The sequence below is a fragment of the Meleagris gallopavo genome, chromosome 2 (genome assembly GCF_000146605.3).
Source record: "Meleagris gallopavo isolate NT-WF06-2002-E0010 breed Aviagen turkey brand Nicholas breeding stock chromosome 2, Turkey_5.1, whole genome shotgun sequence".
Classification (NCBI taxonomy): domain Eukaryota; kingdom Metazoa; phylum Chordata; class Aves; order Galliformes; family Phasianidae; genus Meleagris; species Meleagris gallopavo.
Window position 1 is genome coordinate 74,409,900 of NC_015012.2, and position 18,036 is coordinate 74,427,935.

Consider the following 18,036-nt stretch of genomic DNA (forward strand, 5'->3'; position numbering starts at 1 on the left):
GAATGATCTCATTCAGAAGCATGCTGTCAACAGCTCCAATGTAAACATTCTGGTCTAATAGTTTTCTTTTCCTTTGTTTTAGGCCCTGTTCTTCAGAGGAACAGTGTCACGGATTATGCTCTAAATGCTGGGACTACAGCAATGAATGCTCAAAGGCTGTTGAGAGCCCTACAGCTTAGCAAACCTATTTTGTTGGAAGGGTCACCAGGTGTTGGCAAGACCAGTCTAGTTGCTGCCCTGGCAAAGGCCTCAGGAAACTGTCTTGTTCGAATCAACCTGTCTGAGCAAACGGTAGAATAAAATACCATCTTTGTAACTTATTTTTTATAGTAGGGGGAGGTTTTGTTTAACTTAAAGAACAGTTCTTTTCAGATGTGGCACTGAGTCTGAAATGTCAGTATTTCCTTCTTCAGAAGATTAGTGGGAAGGGGAAGCAAGAAAGAGCAGTGAAATTAATTGAGTGAATGCTAATTCTAGATTGTGTTCTTTTCAAGTGAAAGCATGCAACTTTGCTGTGTTTTGCTTGACTTCTGCAAAGTTACTTGAAAGCACCTTTAGGGCTTTTTATTTTTCCTGTTTTGTTCTTTTGTTCCAGTTTATTTTATTTTTGTTAAATACAATAGCTTTCAGGCATCTTGCAGTTACTAATTTGTTATTAATTTTTTCTTACATTTAATCAGTGTTTAAAGAGGAGGTGACTGAACTTCTGTAATTTTTTTTTTGCTATTCTTTATTTTCAAAGGATGTGACAGACTTGTTTGGGACGGACTTGCCTGTTGAGGGTGGTAGGGGAGGAGAATTTGCTTGGCGTGATGGACCACTATTAGCTGCATTAAAGGCTGGACACTGGATTGTGTTAGATGAGGTAAGTTTTGAGTACAAATGAAGTATTTGGGAAGAACAGAAGTGATGATTTTTGGCATGTGGCATATATTTTGGCATGTAGGATCTTCAGAAACCTACGAGGTTTAGTGACTGGCAGATCTTTTGCTCAACTGCAATCATTTTTTGTCTTGTGCACAGTTGAGGACGATCTCTCCACATAGAAGATTAAACTCCCTCTAGGAGTCTTTCTATCCATTGGATAGAGGAAGTATAAGAGATCAGCTCTGACCTATAGTGGGCAAGATGAGGATTGTGTCTTAACCTAACTCACTGCAGAAAACCAAGGCTTTTAAATTTATTTTGAGGGAGAAAAGTGTCAACACAAATTCTGGGACATGTGCTCTCTTACATTTCTATTTCACTGAAATAAAAGGCCTTTTTTGGGATTAATAGACTGTAGTGGCTACTGATGGAGATCAAGAAAGGATTCATTTTATCAGTAGAAAGTGTGGAGCTGCCATAGGTTTCTTTGTATACCAAATAGCAAGCACTTTCTAACGTAGACATACACAGAGCTCACATCTTTTTGAAAGTATGTGTTCTAATTATTGCCAAGTGCAAAATCTTAATTTTTTGTTTGCATACCTTCTTTTCCTGTTGCAAAGAATGCCACCTTAAATAACCATAAAATTTAAGTATCCCAGACCATCAGAATGAGAGAAAGACTTTGGGTTTCTTCTGAATTTATGTTCATATTCCTTGAAAATACAGATCTTATGATGGAGATTTGTTTTGTTGTCATCATGAATATCAAATCACAGTAATAATAACAAATGTAAATAAGAAAAAGTTTTACTTGTAGTTGCTGCAGTGTAATAACAGTCTAGCTGGAGGTAATAACATATGGTAACACTGGAACAGCAAGGAAATTGAGTTTATCTTCTGTGTATTGCATGCAGTTAAGTAGATCATATAAATGTGTTTTGTGTAGCATTAATATTGTATCGTTATTTCTTTCCTCAGTTGAATCTGGCTTCTCAGTCTGTATTAGAGGGGCTAAATGCATGTTTCGACCACAGAGCAGAGATTTATGTTCCTGAATTGGGAATGAATTTTCACGTACAACATACAAAGACTAAGATTTTTGGATGCCAGAATCCATACAGACAAGGAGGTGGAAGAAAGGGTCTGCCCAAGTCCTTTCTTAATAGATTTACACAGGTAAGCATATTTATTTGATGTAAACTATGTCATGGTCCTTTCTTGTAGTTGTATAACAATATCAACACACTGCATGTTCTTTATTATATAGGTGTATGTTGATCCACTATCAGCAGCAGATATGGAGTTTATTGGGAACACACTGTTTCCTGCCATCGACAAAAGTATTATTTCTAAAATGGTTGCTTTCAATAACAAGGTAGGTAGATATTTTGTTTGTGGAAGTAGGCATAATGCTGTAACGTTTAAAAAAAAAAAAAAAAGTTGAATGTTATGTTTCCCAGCACCTCTGAAGGGTGGAGATGAGTGTGGATGAAAGAAAAATGGAAACATATGCGGAGGAAAGTAAACAACACCAGTAAATACCATGTGAATTCTTTTGGCACTACAGTCAGACACATGATAACTTATATGGGGACTGAGGAAGCATTTATTTTTCAAAGAAAATAATATATATATATATATATATTACTAGTAATATATATAATATTAAATATGTTTTTAAAATATGTTGAGATTTTGAAAGTAATTATGATTTGATATCTTGATGAAATAAGCTGAGAAGGAAGGTTTTCTGCACACGTGGGTTACTCTCAAAGTGCAAAGAAAATGAGCTGTAAGAACTACAACATATACTTATTTCCAATTTGAATTTCTAATCTGGTTTTTATTATGTGCTGCTGTTTGAATGGTAAGATCAAGTGAAAGTAGCACTTGACCTTCAAGAAGTAGCACTTTGAAGGATGTGCTGCATTCTTCTGAAAATCCGATAAAGGGAAATCTTTCCTGATAGGATTTGTCTATGACATGAGATACAGAGGAGCTCAGATCTAAAACTGCGCTAGTTTAAAAGATGTTCAGTGAGCATTAATTACAAGACATCAGCTTACTAGCTAATTTTTTTTGGCTTAGATGCTGCCATTTTGTTTGAAGTGTAGTATTTAAAATTCACAGCAAGAATTTTTTCATCATCATGCTTCTGAAATTGCATTCAATTTTCATCTCATGAAACAAAAAAGCATAGTAACATTAAGAGAAAAGAACATTCTGTGATCCTAGATAAAAATACTTATTGGCAACATTTTACTGGATGTTCATTTAGAAAATACAAGAGGGGGAGAAATGTTTAGCTGTGAGTAGCTTGATGAAGAACTAGTAGATGAGAGACTAATTAAATCAAGCCTTAGTTCATGACATCTTCATAAAAGTGAATACAGCTTGTTCTCTCCTGTTGTCAGTTATGTACAGGGTGCCAAAAGCAGTATTTCAGTTGAAATTATTTTTTTTTAATATTTGAAAACCAGTGCATGGGTTGGAATAAAATATTATTTGTATTGCTACTTTTTCCAGATTGATAAAGAGGTAATGGCTGAAAAAAAGTGGGGACAGAAAGGAGGACCATGGGAGTTCAACTTACGTGATCTTTTTCGCTGGTGTCAGCTTATGCTTGTTGATCAGTCACCAGGATGCTATGATCCAGGCCAGCATGTATTTTTGGTATATGGAGAAAGAATGAGAACCAGGGAGGACAAAGAAATGGTGAGCTGTGTGTTCAAACTGTGAGACTGAAATCAGTTACCAAACGTGTTTCTCTTTTGTTGTAGTACTTATAAATAATGTTTCTTCTTAAGTTGCAGGAAAGGGGGGTTAGTCAGGGAGTTGCTTCTGGCAGCTCACATTTACTTTAATTGTTCCTGTGCTTGGAATTAAAAGATTGTGACTAATCTGTGACTAATCTGTATTACTTCCTATCACAGTGCTGTGAAGTGGAGAAGGAAGGCTAATTAAGATTCAAGTCTTTAGAACAGTGGATAAATTAAGCCTGATTAGCCTCATCTACTCTTTCAACTGTTTCAGGTTGTATCTACATTTAGAGACATTTTTGGCCTGGAGGCTTACGTGTATACAGGAACAAGAGATTTTCACATCACTCCATATAACATTCAGGTAAGCTTTTGACAAGGTTTTGGGAGTGGTGAGAGAAGAAAGCAGTTTATACGCTTAAGCTCACATTTTCCTTCGAGTACTCACCCGTTTGTCTCTCATCCTTCTAGATTGGTTATTCAGTTCTTTCTCGTGGCAACTATATTCCTCGTCCTGGCAGAAATCTATCACTTCTGCATCATTCGCTGCAGTCCCTTGAGTCCATAATGAAATGTGTGCACATGAGCTGGATGGTAATCCTGGTGGGCCCTGCAGCTGTTGGCAAAACCAGTCTTGTTGAGCTGCTGGCCCATCTGACTGGCCACCGACTGAAAATCATGGCAATGAACAGTGCAATGGATACAACTGAACTCTTGGGTGGATTTGAACAGGTAAATACTGTTTTGGTAATAAGGCAGTGTTTCTGCTTCCTACCTAACTCTGGCCAGTCCACTGTGATCTTAGTGTTTAAGCACCAAGTGGAGTCTTAGAGGCCGTGGTCTTCTGGGTGAATTAACTCTATAATGGCATATTTGCAGGTTGATATTAATAGACCATGGCTGCGCCTGTTGGAAAAAGTGGAGAATGTTGTGAGCACATTAGTAAGGGACAGTCTGCTCCTGACAGAAATTTGTGCAGATGATGCTGAACTTGTGCTGCGTGCTTGGAGCAATTTCATCCTGAATTACAAGCCCAAATCTCTGGGTGAAGGAGGAAGAAGTGTTACAGCTGAATTAGTGAGCAAACTGGAGGGAATACTTGTACTTACGCAGCGACTGAACAACAAAATAAGTTCTTATTCAAAGGCAGGTATGTGTGGTGATTTGAAGTAAGTCTGTTTCTCTGAAGAAAATGAGAAAGATGTGGATCTGGAGTGAAAGTTTGAGAAGGTTATGTAGGATTTTTTTTTTTTTTTTTCCTGTAAGTCTTGTTCATGCTGTTGTTTATACTACTTGTATAACAGCCCAGCTTCTGAAATAGTTGGATTAGTGATGGTTAATGGGTTGTGGGTGCTTATTTTTTGTGTATAGTTTTACCTGGTAGTGATTATTACTCCAAACTGAAATTCTACTACTAAAACTAAACATATGATGCAGTACAATTCATATCTTACGTTCCCAAGTTGGGAATTTGGATTTTTTTCTTGTATTTGATCTCTGAAGCATTAAGTAGATGAGCTTTACAAATTTCAGCAGTATAATGTGTAGACTGATTTTTTTTATTTTATTTTTATTTTTTTGGTAAGGCTGTTGATTTTTAAGCATTGCCTAAAATATGGAATTAATATCTTCAACTTTATATAACTGAGGAGAAGATTTGGAGTAAGGTATCTGGCTAGTTTATATTTATCTGTACTTGCAAAAGCCTTGTGTCCTCATGGATTTTCCCCATGGGAGATTTACTTGCAGAGTCAGACTTTGCTGTTATGCTTCCTACCTTTTGGACGAACATGGATGTTTATTAGCAAAATAACTATTTTTCTTGAACAGGAAATTACATCAGTAATACAGGTCTTGATGCTATATATGCTTCATTTCAGAGTTTGCTCTTCTGGTAGAAGAGTTCCGTCGTTTAAAGCTGCAGCAGGTCCAAGCTGCTGACTCTAACAGCCTTGGCACTTTTGAGTGGGTGGACGGGATGTTGGTTCAGGCCCTGCAGTGTGGTGACTGGTTGCTGATGGACAACGTTAACTTTTGCAAGTAAGAGATTTTAGTGAACATGTTTCCTTGCGTAAATTTCTTGACCTTCCAATTGTTCTTACCATCTCAGTGAATGTGTTTACAACTGAATAATTTTGCATTTCATAGCTGTATATGGAAGCAATAACTTTCATTCCCTGGAAGAATCTTCATCTTCTTTCTTAAACCGCTTAGTAGTTGATGGTTTTCAAGTTACCTTATAACCACATAAACATTCTTTTGAATGTAGCCCCTCTGTGCTGGACCGCTTGAATGCTTTACTTGAGCCGGGAGGCATTCTTACCATGAGTGAGAGAGGTGTGATAGATGGCACAATTCCTACAATAGCTCCTCATCCAAACTTCAGGTACTTTCTTTTTCTGCTTTATTTTTTTACTCTTTTTTTTTTTTTTTTTTTTCCTGTGCATAAAATAGGTTTAGAAAAACAATTATCAGCTGTGATCCAGTGTTCTGGTATTTTTTTTTTATTTTTTTTTGAATGCTACTCATGTTTCAGTGTACTGCAGTGTCACTGTCTGTCTGGCAAGGAAAAAAACAGAGGATATACAGCTTAGAAGGTTTAGCTTCATGATCCTGTTCCTCTACAGACTATTCAGACTATTACATTGGAAAACTCATAGTGGTATACTCATGTTTTGATGTCTTTTTTTTTTTTTCCTCCTAATTTAGTATTTCAGCACTTCCCTAATCTCACTGTAATGGTGTTCAGGGTGCATATATTAAAGATAGTGATGTATTCAGTTATGTTGGTAATAAAAGCTGGTATGAGGACGTGCTGATCTTTTTTCCATCTTTTTCCAGAATTTCTGAGTTCATGCTTCCTGCTGTAACAGAACTTTACAAAAAACAACAACAACAAAAAACCCTAACCAACCAACCAAAAACAAAACAAATTGTCTATCTTTATTCTATTCTGAAGTAGTCTCTGTGAGAGATGCGAAGAGAATATACAGAATACTCTGTATGATTCCTACTTTCCTTAAATTTGTAGAAGGAATGTAGGAACTGCTAGGCTCTGGTTCCTCTGAACTGGAAACAAGAGCTTTGACTTTTCACAGAAGTTCTTTTTGCTGCATTATATCTCAGTATTTTTTTTCCCCTCCTTGTTTTTAGGAGTTGTTTGCTTAAAGTATGTGGATGTTGGCTATTTTGGTTATTAAATAGTACCAATTTATCTGAAGCTGTTGCTAAGAATTTTAAGTCTTTTCTATAGCTTAGAGGCCTCCTTAACTTTTTTTAAGTAGGCAAATGATAAACATAGCTGAGAGTTAAGAAAAAAATCGTGCAATATCTCTGACTAATTTCAAAGTATAATTATATACATACACGTCTTTTACTTAAATTCAGTGTATGTGTCTGGCTTTCTAGATATAAGCATTTTCATTTTTATGAGGATGAATTTACTTTATGGAATACGAGATTTGGTGGCTTCAGAGTGATATTTTTATAGCCCGAAGTTGCATCTTATGAATATTCAACAGGCTTTTCCTTTCCATGGATCCTGTTCATGGGGAAATATCCCGAGCCATGCGGAATCGTGGGATTGAAATTTACATTTCTGGGGAAAACGATGGAAATGTATTGGACAATCTGGATTTAAAGTTACTGCTGCACGGTTTGGGCTTAGTGGGCGATAGCGTCTGTGATGCACTTCTGGCCGTGCATTCAGAAACCAAGACATCAATACCAGGTAAGAAGCGTCCGTTCAGTATTTTACTAACACCAACTCCTTACATGTATTTGTACTAACTCTTTAACATTAAAACTTGATTATTGTATTGTGTAATGTCCAGATATAAACAAAGGCATAAAAGTATTTTCAGGCTTTTTTTTTTTTTTTTGGTGGGGTGGTAATTGGTTTAGTTTAGGTTTTTTGCTGTTGTTTTTTTCATTCTCAGGAATGCAAGTCTGCCCAAATCATTTAATAAATAAATGAAAATGGGACTGAGTGTACTTTGTTAGGAGACATCAGACACTGGCATGATATGTCTGTTACTGGAAGGAAGGCAATATATTTTAAGTGAAAATCAGCGAAAATGGAGGGTTTGCACAAGGCCCGTTCACATTGCTCTTTTAAGCAATGGCAGTTAAGTTGCATTCACCGCCTCTGCTACTTGATGTTTTATTTTGAGTTGGTCACATGGTAATTTAGTCTAGTCAAATTTTTCTTAGCCTTGGGAAGAGTCCATTCAAATCTGAGGGCCTAATAGGATTTGTACAATTAGATCATATTCAGAACCTACAAAAATGGAGATTGTCCCCAGAGTTAAAGGGTTGACAATTACTAAATGTTCTTCTTATTCTAAATGCTGTGTATCTTTCAGGTTCTGTATCATCTTTGTCACCTTTGCTTCAGGCTGCTGTGTTAATTGTGCAGCAGATGCAAAGAGGCCTTGGATTAGTGAAGTCTTTTTACAGAGCCTGTTGGGAAGTTTATGGCCGCTCACAGCAGTTGCAGAGCAACCAAAAGGTAAAAATCTTGTATTTGAAGGTTCTTCTTGCATTGTCTAGATAGGAAACAGCGGATCTCAAAGACTAGCTCTGAGAAATATGTTTTGTTTAAGTGCCTGAGCAAGGGGTTGATGAAGATAGTGCTTTTGAAAAAAAGCCAGGCCATTTTTAAACATGCTGTCGTTGTCTGTTAAGTGATTAATAAGCTTGATTAAGTGTCATTGGAATATCTTCTATATTTTGCAGAAACTTAAGATTTTTTTTTTTTAGCTCAAGTGTAAGCAGTAATACAGTTCTACATGTAACAGATCGTTGCAACTCCGGAAGTAGTTTTTTGTAGTTGAAGGGTAAAGCGCAGTGAGTTTCAGCTGTTGCTTATCCATTCATTACATGTTTGATAATACTAAGCTGAGTGACATGGTCAACATGTTGGAAAAAAGCAGGGCCTTTCAAAGGGACCTTGACATGCTTGAGAAGAGACCGTACAGTGGCCTTCCACTACCTAAAGGGGGTCTATAGGAAAGATGGGAGCGGCATTTTATTAGGAACTGTAGTTATTGGACAAAGGAAAATGGTTTTTAAACTAAAAGATGGTAGGTGTAGAGTAAACTTCAGTAAAGAAATTATTCCAGTATCCTCGCTGCCATTAATAGGTTGCCTACAGAAACTGTGTTCCCCAAGGCTAAGTTGAATGGGGCTCTGGGCAACCTGATGTAGTAGAAGATGTCTCTTCATATGACTGGAGGGTTAGGACTACACAGTGGTTAAGGTTCTTTCCAGCTCAAGCCATTCTACAGCTCTGATTCTAACAGAAGTCAGATGAGAGTTGTATGTTCTTATTTGAGATATTCTCCAGAGGATAAAGACAGTTTGGTTTGTTGGTCATTTTGTAAACTGCAACTCACTCTTTTTGCAATGTTAAAATGTTATGATATTTCATCATCGTGTATATTACAGTGTTTATAGATCATTTGGTTTATAACATTTGGTAATAAATGCATATTAATTAGAACTCCTGCTGATATTGTACTCGAATGGATATTTGAATATAATTCTAAACTGTTTTTGTTTTTCTGGATTGTTCTTATTGCTGTTGTTTTTTAGCTTGTGCTAGAATTAGTTATGAAGCACGTTTCTTCTCTGGCTTCTCATGAAATCTGGGGTGACTCTCTGCTTGCAATGGGATTGTGGCCTGACTCCCTACCTACGGGTCTGTTTACAGCTGAAGACTCGCTTCTTTCAACAGTACGGAGTGATGGACAGGTCCTAATATACTGTTTGAATAGATTAAACCTTAAAAACTGCAGGTAGGCAAGAGCCTTTTATTTTTTTTCCACAAAAAAAATAAGTGAAAATACAGGGTATGTGAGTAATGTTAGTGATGTGATTGTCACCAATCTTTTGTCTCGAGCAAATTGTATGGGTACAGTACTGGTCATGCTACCACTGAAATTCCTGTTCGGAAGCTTAATTTGTTTTTTTATTCTTCAGTCCAAAATGTTTGCACTGTTCCATCTTTCAATTTTCAACAACAACGTTTTACTCATTCTGAGTTAAATTAGGAGGTAGGCATTTAGCAGAAAATGTGAATGTAAACACTGGAACTGCTCAGCTCTCTTGTGAGATGAAAGAAGTTTTTAATTAGTTGTAAATATATTAATGGTCCTTTGTGTTTCTCACTTTCATCCAGAAACAATTCTTCTTCAGGTGTTGTACATCCAGTAACTTCATGTGAAAGAACAATGTTACTCCTTGAACAAAGCTGTATGCTAGAGGTGTCACTTACAGCAGCCATGCAATAGAAAATTGAGATCATTTAATGATTTCTTGTACCTTGTAGCAATTCTTCTCACAACAGTGGTGCAAAAGCTGCCTGCCTGCCTATTTGCTTTGCTTAGTGATTCAGTGGGCAGGTACTGTGACAGAACAAGCTTCTAAAGTTTAGTGTAACAACATGCTGGGTATTTTTATCAGTGAAATTCCTCTTTCTGTCTTTTGTATCTTACTTTCACATGTCATTCTGTGCATAGATCAAATTACATAATGTTGTATGTATTCACTCCGGACATTTAACATAAATTTTTGGTAATAAAGAAGTCTGTAAGTGGTAGATACCTCTAACTGATTTGGAAAGTTGGAAAATGGCTTTGGAAGTAAATAAAGAAAAGAGATTATTTCATTGCTACCTTCTTCCCTAAAGACGTGGTGATTAGCTTGGCTTGCAAAGTGGCACTGGCAGTTTGAGCCGTTGATGGCTGATCTTCACTTTTTTTGTGTTTCAGGACATTACCACTGACTCTGGAAGATCTTCAGAAAATCATGCAGTCCACCCATCCTGAAAATCTCAGATTCAGTGCTGTTGAGATATATGCAGACTGGGTGGATGAAATGGAAGTCCTCCAGGCTTCAGTGAAGTTATTCATTGAAAAGGCAACCAATCAAGATTGGACATTGAGAGTTAAATGGCTTAATTTCTTAGCCAAAAATCTACCACAAGTGCTTGGTATGTAATCATTCAACTTTCTTTTTTTGTCTCCAAGCTGATTTATTGTATTTTCACAAATCTTAAATCTTCCGTGAGAACATCCAGAGCTTTCAAATGGTCTGGAATCAGATCATTTGAACCATGAACTGGTTTTCAGCTGTCCACTCCTAGGTTAAGGATATTGAAGCTCCGTGGAGAGAGAGAAACAGGTTGTACATGTTGGAGACAGGAGGAGTTTGGGGGCTGCAAGTATTGCCTTTGTTACTGGAGTATGCATGTAACTTGTGTTGCTTCTGAACTACAGTTACCTTTGGATACCTCTTGGCTGATATAAGAAAATGTGACATTCTCTTCACGTATTTATTGGTAGTAACAGTAAATTACTTTCTATTTATTTGTTGTTAAAATATACATATTGAATCACTTGACTAGAAAGTTAAGGAACTGCAGAGCTGAGGTTTCATGAAACTATGTTGCCTGAATATTCAGTGCAGCAGCTGAGGTGAAGTCTTCATTGCTTGATTATGTTAATTGTATTAAACTTAAGGAGAAGTTATACGGACATTAGTTATTCAGACTACATTTAAGGCCTGTTGGAGCAATCAGCATTTGTCTAGAGTTCATGCACAGAGGGGATTCAGACTGTTTTTGCTGGCTCAATTGAAGATATTTATTAATTTGTACTAAACACTTTCCTTTTAACATGCATACTCCTTCACCTACAGATCCAGTACGGATTCAGTTGGAAGCAGGTGCTGTAGCCCTTGGTAGTTTCTATGCCAGTCCCCTCTCATCTGGAATCAGTAACATGATCAAGTTGCTTCAGCCTACTATGACAGGTACTTTTGAAATCATGTTGATAAAAGAGATTTGTGCTTCCTTTATTTGTTCTTTGAACACACAGCAATGCTAACAGGTTAAATTGTAACTGTACATTACTCTTGTTGAGAAAAGAGACAAGAATAAAGCCTTTCTTGCTGTTGAGAACTGCAAATATGGCAATTAAATGTATTCATCTGATGCAAATTAAATATGAATGCTATGAATGTGAATCCAGACACTGTATTTTGTGACCCAGATCCTCCAGCTCCAATTTAGAAAGTAATAATGTTGTTAAGAATGTTGCATATATCCACTGCCTTTCTGACAGAACTGTTGAGGCCTCTTGTTTTTTCCTAGCATTTATTGTGTTGGTCTGTCCAAAACCATGGTGAAGTCTGCAGTTTTCCTTCTGTATTTTATGGGGACCTCAGGTCTGTATATTCCTTTGAAAGCTTGTTAGATCTGTGTAAGATATATAAAGTGTGACTGGACCCTCTATCAGTGATCCTAGGTATTTTGCACTGGCTGTGAAAGGAAAAGGAATTGGACTTGAGTTTCCAGGCTGTCTTTTTGGGTTTTCTGACCACTCATGAATTTAGTCTCTCTGTTTTGTTTTATAGAACCTGTAGTCAGCATAATACTTCTCTGTTGTTGTGTCTGGAGTGAGGGAGCTTTAGACTCTGCCTTTGTCATAGGATTTCATCTTTTTTTCTGTATTGATTTTATAGAGACAATGAATAGCAGAAGTCTTTCACCCTATAATATTTTCTCTTTTGTTCTCTCTTGTCTTTTCTGCCTTTCCAGATGAACATGTGATGCCTCTGGACCCAAGATGGAATGTGCAATTTTTGGATATCATTAGAAATTCAATTAACTTCGATACAGAAACAGAACACACAGACCAGCTTCTCATCCTTTTGAAGTCTGTAGCAAACCGGTGCGTTCCAAAATAATAAAAAAAAAAAAGCCTGTAAAAACTGCCCAGTGCCTTTTATCAGTACTTTTATGAACAGTTTTAGTATCTTCCAGATATATTTTCAGGTTTCAGTAGAGGTGATCTAAATTACATAGCAGACATTTTGTTCTTTGTTTCTGCTTCCTGTAGCTGCAGATTGTGAACTGTCATTTGGTACAGGAGAGTAAAGCTCCCGGCATTCCTTGTAGATTGGATTACTTCTAGGATAATCCAGAAACATGGGATAAAGCATAGGAGATGGGAAGCAGCACTTTGAAATCTCTGGCATAAAAATTAAGTTTTACGGCCCTGCTTTTGGATTTGGACAAGTTTTCCTAATAAGAAGAAAAAGTTCTGATACACAAATTCACAGTATAAGAAAGCAGCTGCTCACATATCTTGCGAATGGTTGTGTTGCATCTGCTTAGTACCAGCAAAGGAAACAACAGTGGGAATTTAGGAATCTACTTCTTGTGAAGTGTGCTTTTGTAGAAACCATATTCGGGCAACTAGTTATGCTACACTAGAATGTTGTTTCCTAATACTGTAATTCAGTATAATAGCTTTGTAGTTCGGTATAATAGCTCAGAGATATATGTATATATCTAATAAGGCAGAGGCTTTAAGTTAACAGTGCTGGATTTCTAATAACTTTATTTCTAATTCAGGGCAGTGCTGTTTCTTGACCGAGAAAAAAGGAGCTACACTGAAAAGAATTTAATTATCAGCAAGAAGCCACGAACTAGTGCCTTAAGAATGTCTCTAGATTTCCGCAAAGGTAGTTTGATTTTTCACTGTTACTTTTGGTTCTTTGTCCAATTAAAAATACAATTAATTTGGCTTGTTTTTAAATAGGTGCTATAAATATGACACGTCCCTTTTTCAAGTGGGATGTTTAATCCTAAAACAAAGGGGAAGCATTTAGTAATGAAGTTCATGTGTTGCACTGAAGCAACCGATCAATGTTTCCATTGGAGACTTTTGCTAAATTGGATGCATAGTGGTAATAGGAAGTTATGTAAATAGTAAAGGATTGTTTTTGCTTCTTTGATTCTTAGATCTTTTCCAGTTGTTTTTGTTTTGTTTTGTTTTCCCATAGAGAGCACTAGTGATTTTTACAGTCAACTCTTACTTGTCATTTTACGTCTCTTTTTTTTTTTTTTTTTTTTTTTTTTTTTTTTTCCCCCTTCTTCCCCAAACTTTAGATCCAGGAAGCTACAATTCCCTTCCTCATGCAGTTGTGGTCAACCTCGCTGCTTTCTTTGAACTCTGGGATGTGTTTACACTTCACTGGGTGACGTCTACTCAAGTGGCCTTAAGTGATGATGATATGCATGATGTGAGTAGACTTTACGAGTATGTTTACAGAAGCAGTGTGCAATTAGACTGCAGAATGCCTTTTACTTTCAGGAACTATGGTGCTAGTGCTTCAGTTGGCATTCAGAATATGACACAAGGCACGTGTTCATGTGGTACTCTTACTTGTTTCAGTGGCTGTATTTGTGGTCTATCTTCTCAGTTTTTTTATGTGAAATGTGGATTTTCACCCTGCATGTTCTTTGTAAGGGAATTATCATTTATAGATGTACACACCTGGAATATAGCTATCCGTTTCTGAACTTTATAACCTAGTCTTCTGTGCTTGCTTACAATAGTCTCATTTGTACCAAAGAAGTATCTGTTTCCCTGTCCATCTATGATAGAGGGAGTGTATACATCCAGCTCACGTGCAGCTGCCTAGACTTGGACAGCCGACCTGGACAGCAGACTGTACAGCTCACAGAAGTGGTTCACTTCTCACTCTCCCTTTTCGTACCACAAAGATATCAACAACAAATCTATCAACAACATTTGAGACTTGGTCCAAGAATTACTTATTTGTCATTTGCGTGGTTCCAACTGCCAGCAAAGCAGTGCAGTATTTTTAGCAGACATACACTCAAGTGCTGGTTGTGTGCTACCAAGTATAATAAAGCATTGCATGACTCTGAAGTTAATGGAAGCGGCAGTGTTTCCTGATTTTTCTCTTGAGTGAATTGCAAAGTATTCTGTAACATGCTCAGCAATAAGAAAACTGTAATCTTTTGGTCTTGTTAGATTTTATACTGCTTGCTGTGGCGTGATCGGTTCTGGGCAGTCTCTGACACTCTGACAGTGGATTCGCCGGGGCTATCGCTTCTATCTTTGCACTGGCACTGGGTTATGAAACATCTAATTGACAGAATTCCTCAGATGCTTATTGGATCAGACCAGCACAAGTGAGTGGCTTTGATCTGTATTTCTGTTAAATAATTGTCTAAGTTTGTGTAAATTACCCCTTATTATTACTATTTACTATCGCTAATTAGTATTGTTTGCCATTATTGTCTAAGTTGCATTCTATTACTAATGTAAGTGCAATTTATTAAAATTTTGAAATTTCTTTGCATTAGGCTTCTCCTTGGCTGTATGATCTTGAAGTTTTATTTGTTTTCTATACTTTAAGGGGAAGGATAAGAGAGAGGACTTTCTTTTATCTTTTATGACGCATTCTTTTTTTTTTTTTTTTTCCCTTCAACCTTCTGAGTTAATTACTGATTTTTTGTGTGTGTGTCTTTCTTCCAAGAGTTTCCAAAGAAATTCAGTCTGTTTCACAGCAACTTCAGAATTGCTTAGCCAATCCTGCTGGTACTTCTGCCAACATGAAGCTTTTACAGAAGTCTCTAGGAAGACCTCTTCCTTTCAAGGTATGGGTACTTCGTTTGCAAAAGATTTGGATTTCCAGCAATGTCAAAATATAATTTCATATAATCATAAATGTTGGCAACATTTTCTTTTCATGCCAGCAATAAATAAATAAATTTGGATTTGCTAGACTGATTAAAAAGGCAATTTGAGCATGTGTTAATATACACCTATTTCATAGCATGTATCATTTCTTCTGTTAACTGTGATTTGTACAGATAGCAATTTAGTTATTTAACATACAGTGGTGCATGAGCACAAGAGTACTACCACTTAACTCTGTTCTGGAATCTTGTGAATATCAGTATTTCACCTGCTTACTTAGTGAACTTACGGATGTGTGGAATAGAACATGTATTCCTACCCAACTGCATAGGATAGGGCCTTATGACTTACTAAGACAACATCTCTTAACTTTGACAGTTTTTTTTCTTTTCAGTTATTTCAGCAATTGTTGTCATCCAATAAAAAAACTTAGAGTAGTTTTTTTTTCCAGAGAATAGAAGTCCCTTTTAAAAGCAGGGCACAAGGAGATGTGCCAGTTGCTCATCTTGGTGATCAGACTTACCTTTCAAAGATACAACAGTTCAAGAATGCACATAATTATTTTGTGAGAAGCTCAAGAATGTTCAGTGCTTATTGAGAACTTTAAGAGATTTTTCTAGATATCCAAATGTATTTAATTGCAGAGGTCAAATGACATTGTCTTTTAACTGACAGTAGCTTCTGGTAATTTATTTATTTATTTATTTAAGTGTATTTCATAGAATCATAGAATGGTTTGAGTTAGAAGGGACCTTTAAGATCATCTAGTTCCAACCCCCTGCTAGAGGAAGGGACACCTCCCACTGGACCAGGTTGCTCAAACCTCCATCCAGCCTGGCCTTGAATACCTCCAGGGAGGGGGCATCCACAACCTCACTGGGCAACCTATTCCTGTGTCTCACCACCCTCACAGTAAAGAATTTCTTCCTAACATCTAGTCTAAATCTATCCTCTTCCTGCTTAAAGCCATTTCCCCTCATCACATCACTACATGCCCTTACTAAAAGTCCCTCCCTAGTTTTCCTGAAAGCTCCCTGCAGATACTGGAAGGCCACTGTAACGTTCCCCTGGAGCCTTCTCTTCTCCAGGCTGAAGACCCGCAGACTCCAGATGGGGTCTCACAAGAGCAGAGTAGAGGGGCTGAATCATCTCCCTCTACCTGCTGGTCACGCTTCTCTTAATGCAGCTCAGGATGCAATTGGTCTTGTGAGCTGCAAGTGCACATTGCCAGCTCATGTTGAGTCTTCCATCAACCAACACTCCCATATCCTTTTTCTCAGTGCTGCTCTTAAGCCACTCTTTGCCCAACTTGTATCTGTGTTTGAGGATTTATTGCCCTTTGTTTAGGTGAGTTGCCATGTTGAGGTATTGTTTGTCTTCATTACTTATGTACTATCTTAGTGAAGGATGGAAAAAAAAAAAAAACAACAAAAAAGAAAGAACTTGTAAGGGAGGAATCGTGGCCAATTTGTTTCAGTTTCTGTCTTCCTACTATATTGGGTACAGCTGCAAAAGAATTGTTAGGCTGTATGTGTGTTTTATAGTTGGTTTATTGAAACTTGAACTTTAGCTGCTTGCATATGAATTTGAGATCTTAATGTTCTGACTGTAGTCACTGACTGTTTATTTTGTTAGCACTGCTGAAACAAATTGTTTCATGTTCAAATGTCCTTTTAATGCTTCCAGGATAAACTGGGCATGGAATGTTTTTCTCTAGTAAAAGTTCTCAGCAAACCACTTAACATCTTAGAGGCAAGACTGGTCTTTGGAGAAAGCAGATGGCAGGAAAAAATGTGCTGTCTGAAGACTGCTGCCACTGGATGGAAGATGAAAAAAGCACTGCTGCAAGCTGATGGTCTCATACTTAGAGCTAATCATTTAGAAGATGTTAGCCTTGGTACGTAACATTTCTGAAGAGCCTAAGAGGATGATTCCTACCATCACCATTGTTTTTTGTATAGAAATTGAAAGGATATGTTCGTTGTCAAGAAGTATAGTACATAGTATTTATGTGCATTTTACACTCTGTTAAACAGGCCAACTAAAGAATTTCTTGAAAGCTGTACATTCAGAACTGAGAGCTGAAGGACTTAAATTTAGTCCTACAGAAGAAAGGTTTACTGAAGATACCATCTCCAACCAGTTGGACCCTGCTGTATTAATCCAACTCTGCAGTCGGGTTCAGCTGTGGCCTGCAATGGAATACATGGGTGTGCTCTGGCAGTACAAACTAACGGCAGATTATGTGGCTAAGGCTTATGCAAGAAGGTAAGGTGGCTGGAGAAAGAAATCCGATGTTACTTTCATGAGATTGAGAATCCCTAGCTAAAAGCTCTAACTGTGTATTTTTATCTAAATCCGTGGTTTTGTACACACGGTAACATGTATCTGTGTGTATGACTATGTGAATGTGTGCATACGTGCTTCTATTTAAATGTATGAATACACATACACTTCTTGTCTTCATGCAGAGTGTTATTTGGGGAGCTATAAAAGATGTCAGTGGAAAGAAAGAGGTGTTTATTGTTATAAAAAACTATCTTTCTTTTTTTTTTTTTTTGACACAAATGTAGGAACATTGTTATCCAAGCCCCCTGGAGTAATGTTAGATTCCAGCTTTGTTAAAGGTAGAATGGGTGTTGAGGGAAGGAAAAATAAAATCTTTTTAGTGAGAGTCTGATAGTATTTTCCCTTTGATGAAACAAGTCCCTTCATATTAGTAATTAACAGGAAGATATAAGACTGAGAGAGACCTGGCAATGAAGGAACTGCACTGACATATATGCTTACTGCTGTGTGCAGCAGAAAGAGCTGAGTAAACTGCATGCATATATCATAGTTTAAATTAACATTATTAATTTTAGAAGTGGTAGCATTGCTTGAAG

General features: G+C 37.1%; 1 protein-coding gene across 1 annotated transcript in view; it reads left to right on the top strand.

Annotated features, from left to right (window-relative positions):
* The window catches only part of MDN1 (midasin AAA ATPase 1), a 93,751-nt gene that overhangs the window by 36,431 nt on the left and 39,284 nt on the right, over positions 1-18,036 (top strand). Inside the window, 22 exon segments of the mRNA XM_010707625.3 lie at positions 83-291; positions 743-865; positions 1,849-2,046; positions 2,138-2,245; positions 3,397-3,585; positions 3,904-3,993; positions 4,101-4,361; positions 4,509-4,779; positions 5,510-5,669; positions 5,899-6,015; positions 7,151-7,359; positions 7,994-8,139; positions 9,225-9,427; positions 10,403-10,623; positions 11,331-11,444; positions 12,232-12,364; positions 13,051-13,160; positions 13,588-13,721; positions 14,480-14,640; positions 14,988-15,108; positions 16,838-17,048; positions 17,188-17,419. Of these exon segments, the coding sequence (XP_010705927.2) occupies positions 83-291; positions 743-865; positions 1,849-2,046; positions 2,138-2,245; positions 3,397-3,585; positions 3,904-3,993; positions 4,101-4,361; positions 4,509-4,779; positions 5,510-5,669; positions 5,899-6,015; positions 7,151-7,359; positions 7,994-8,139; positions 9,225-9,427; positions 10,403-10,623; positions 11,331-11,444; positions 12,232-12,364; positions 13,051-13,160; positions 13,588-13,721; positions 14,480-14,640; positions 14,988-15,108; positions 16,838-17,048; positions 17,188-17,419 (3,721 nt within the window).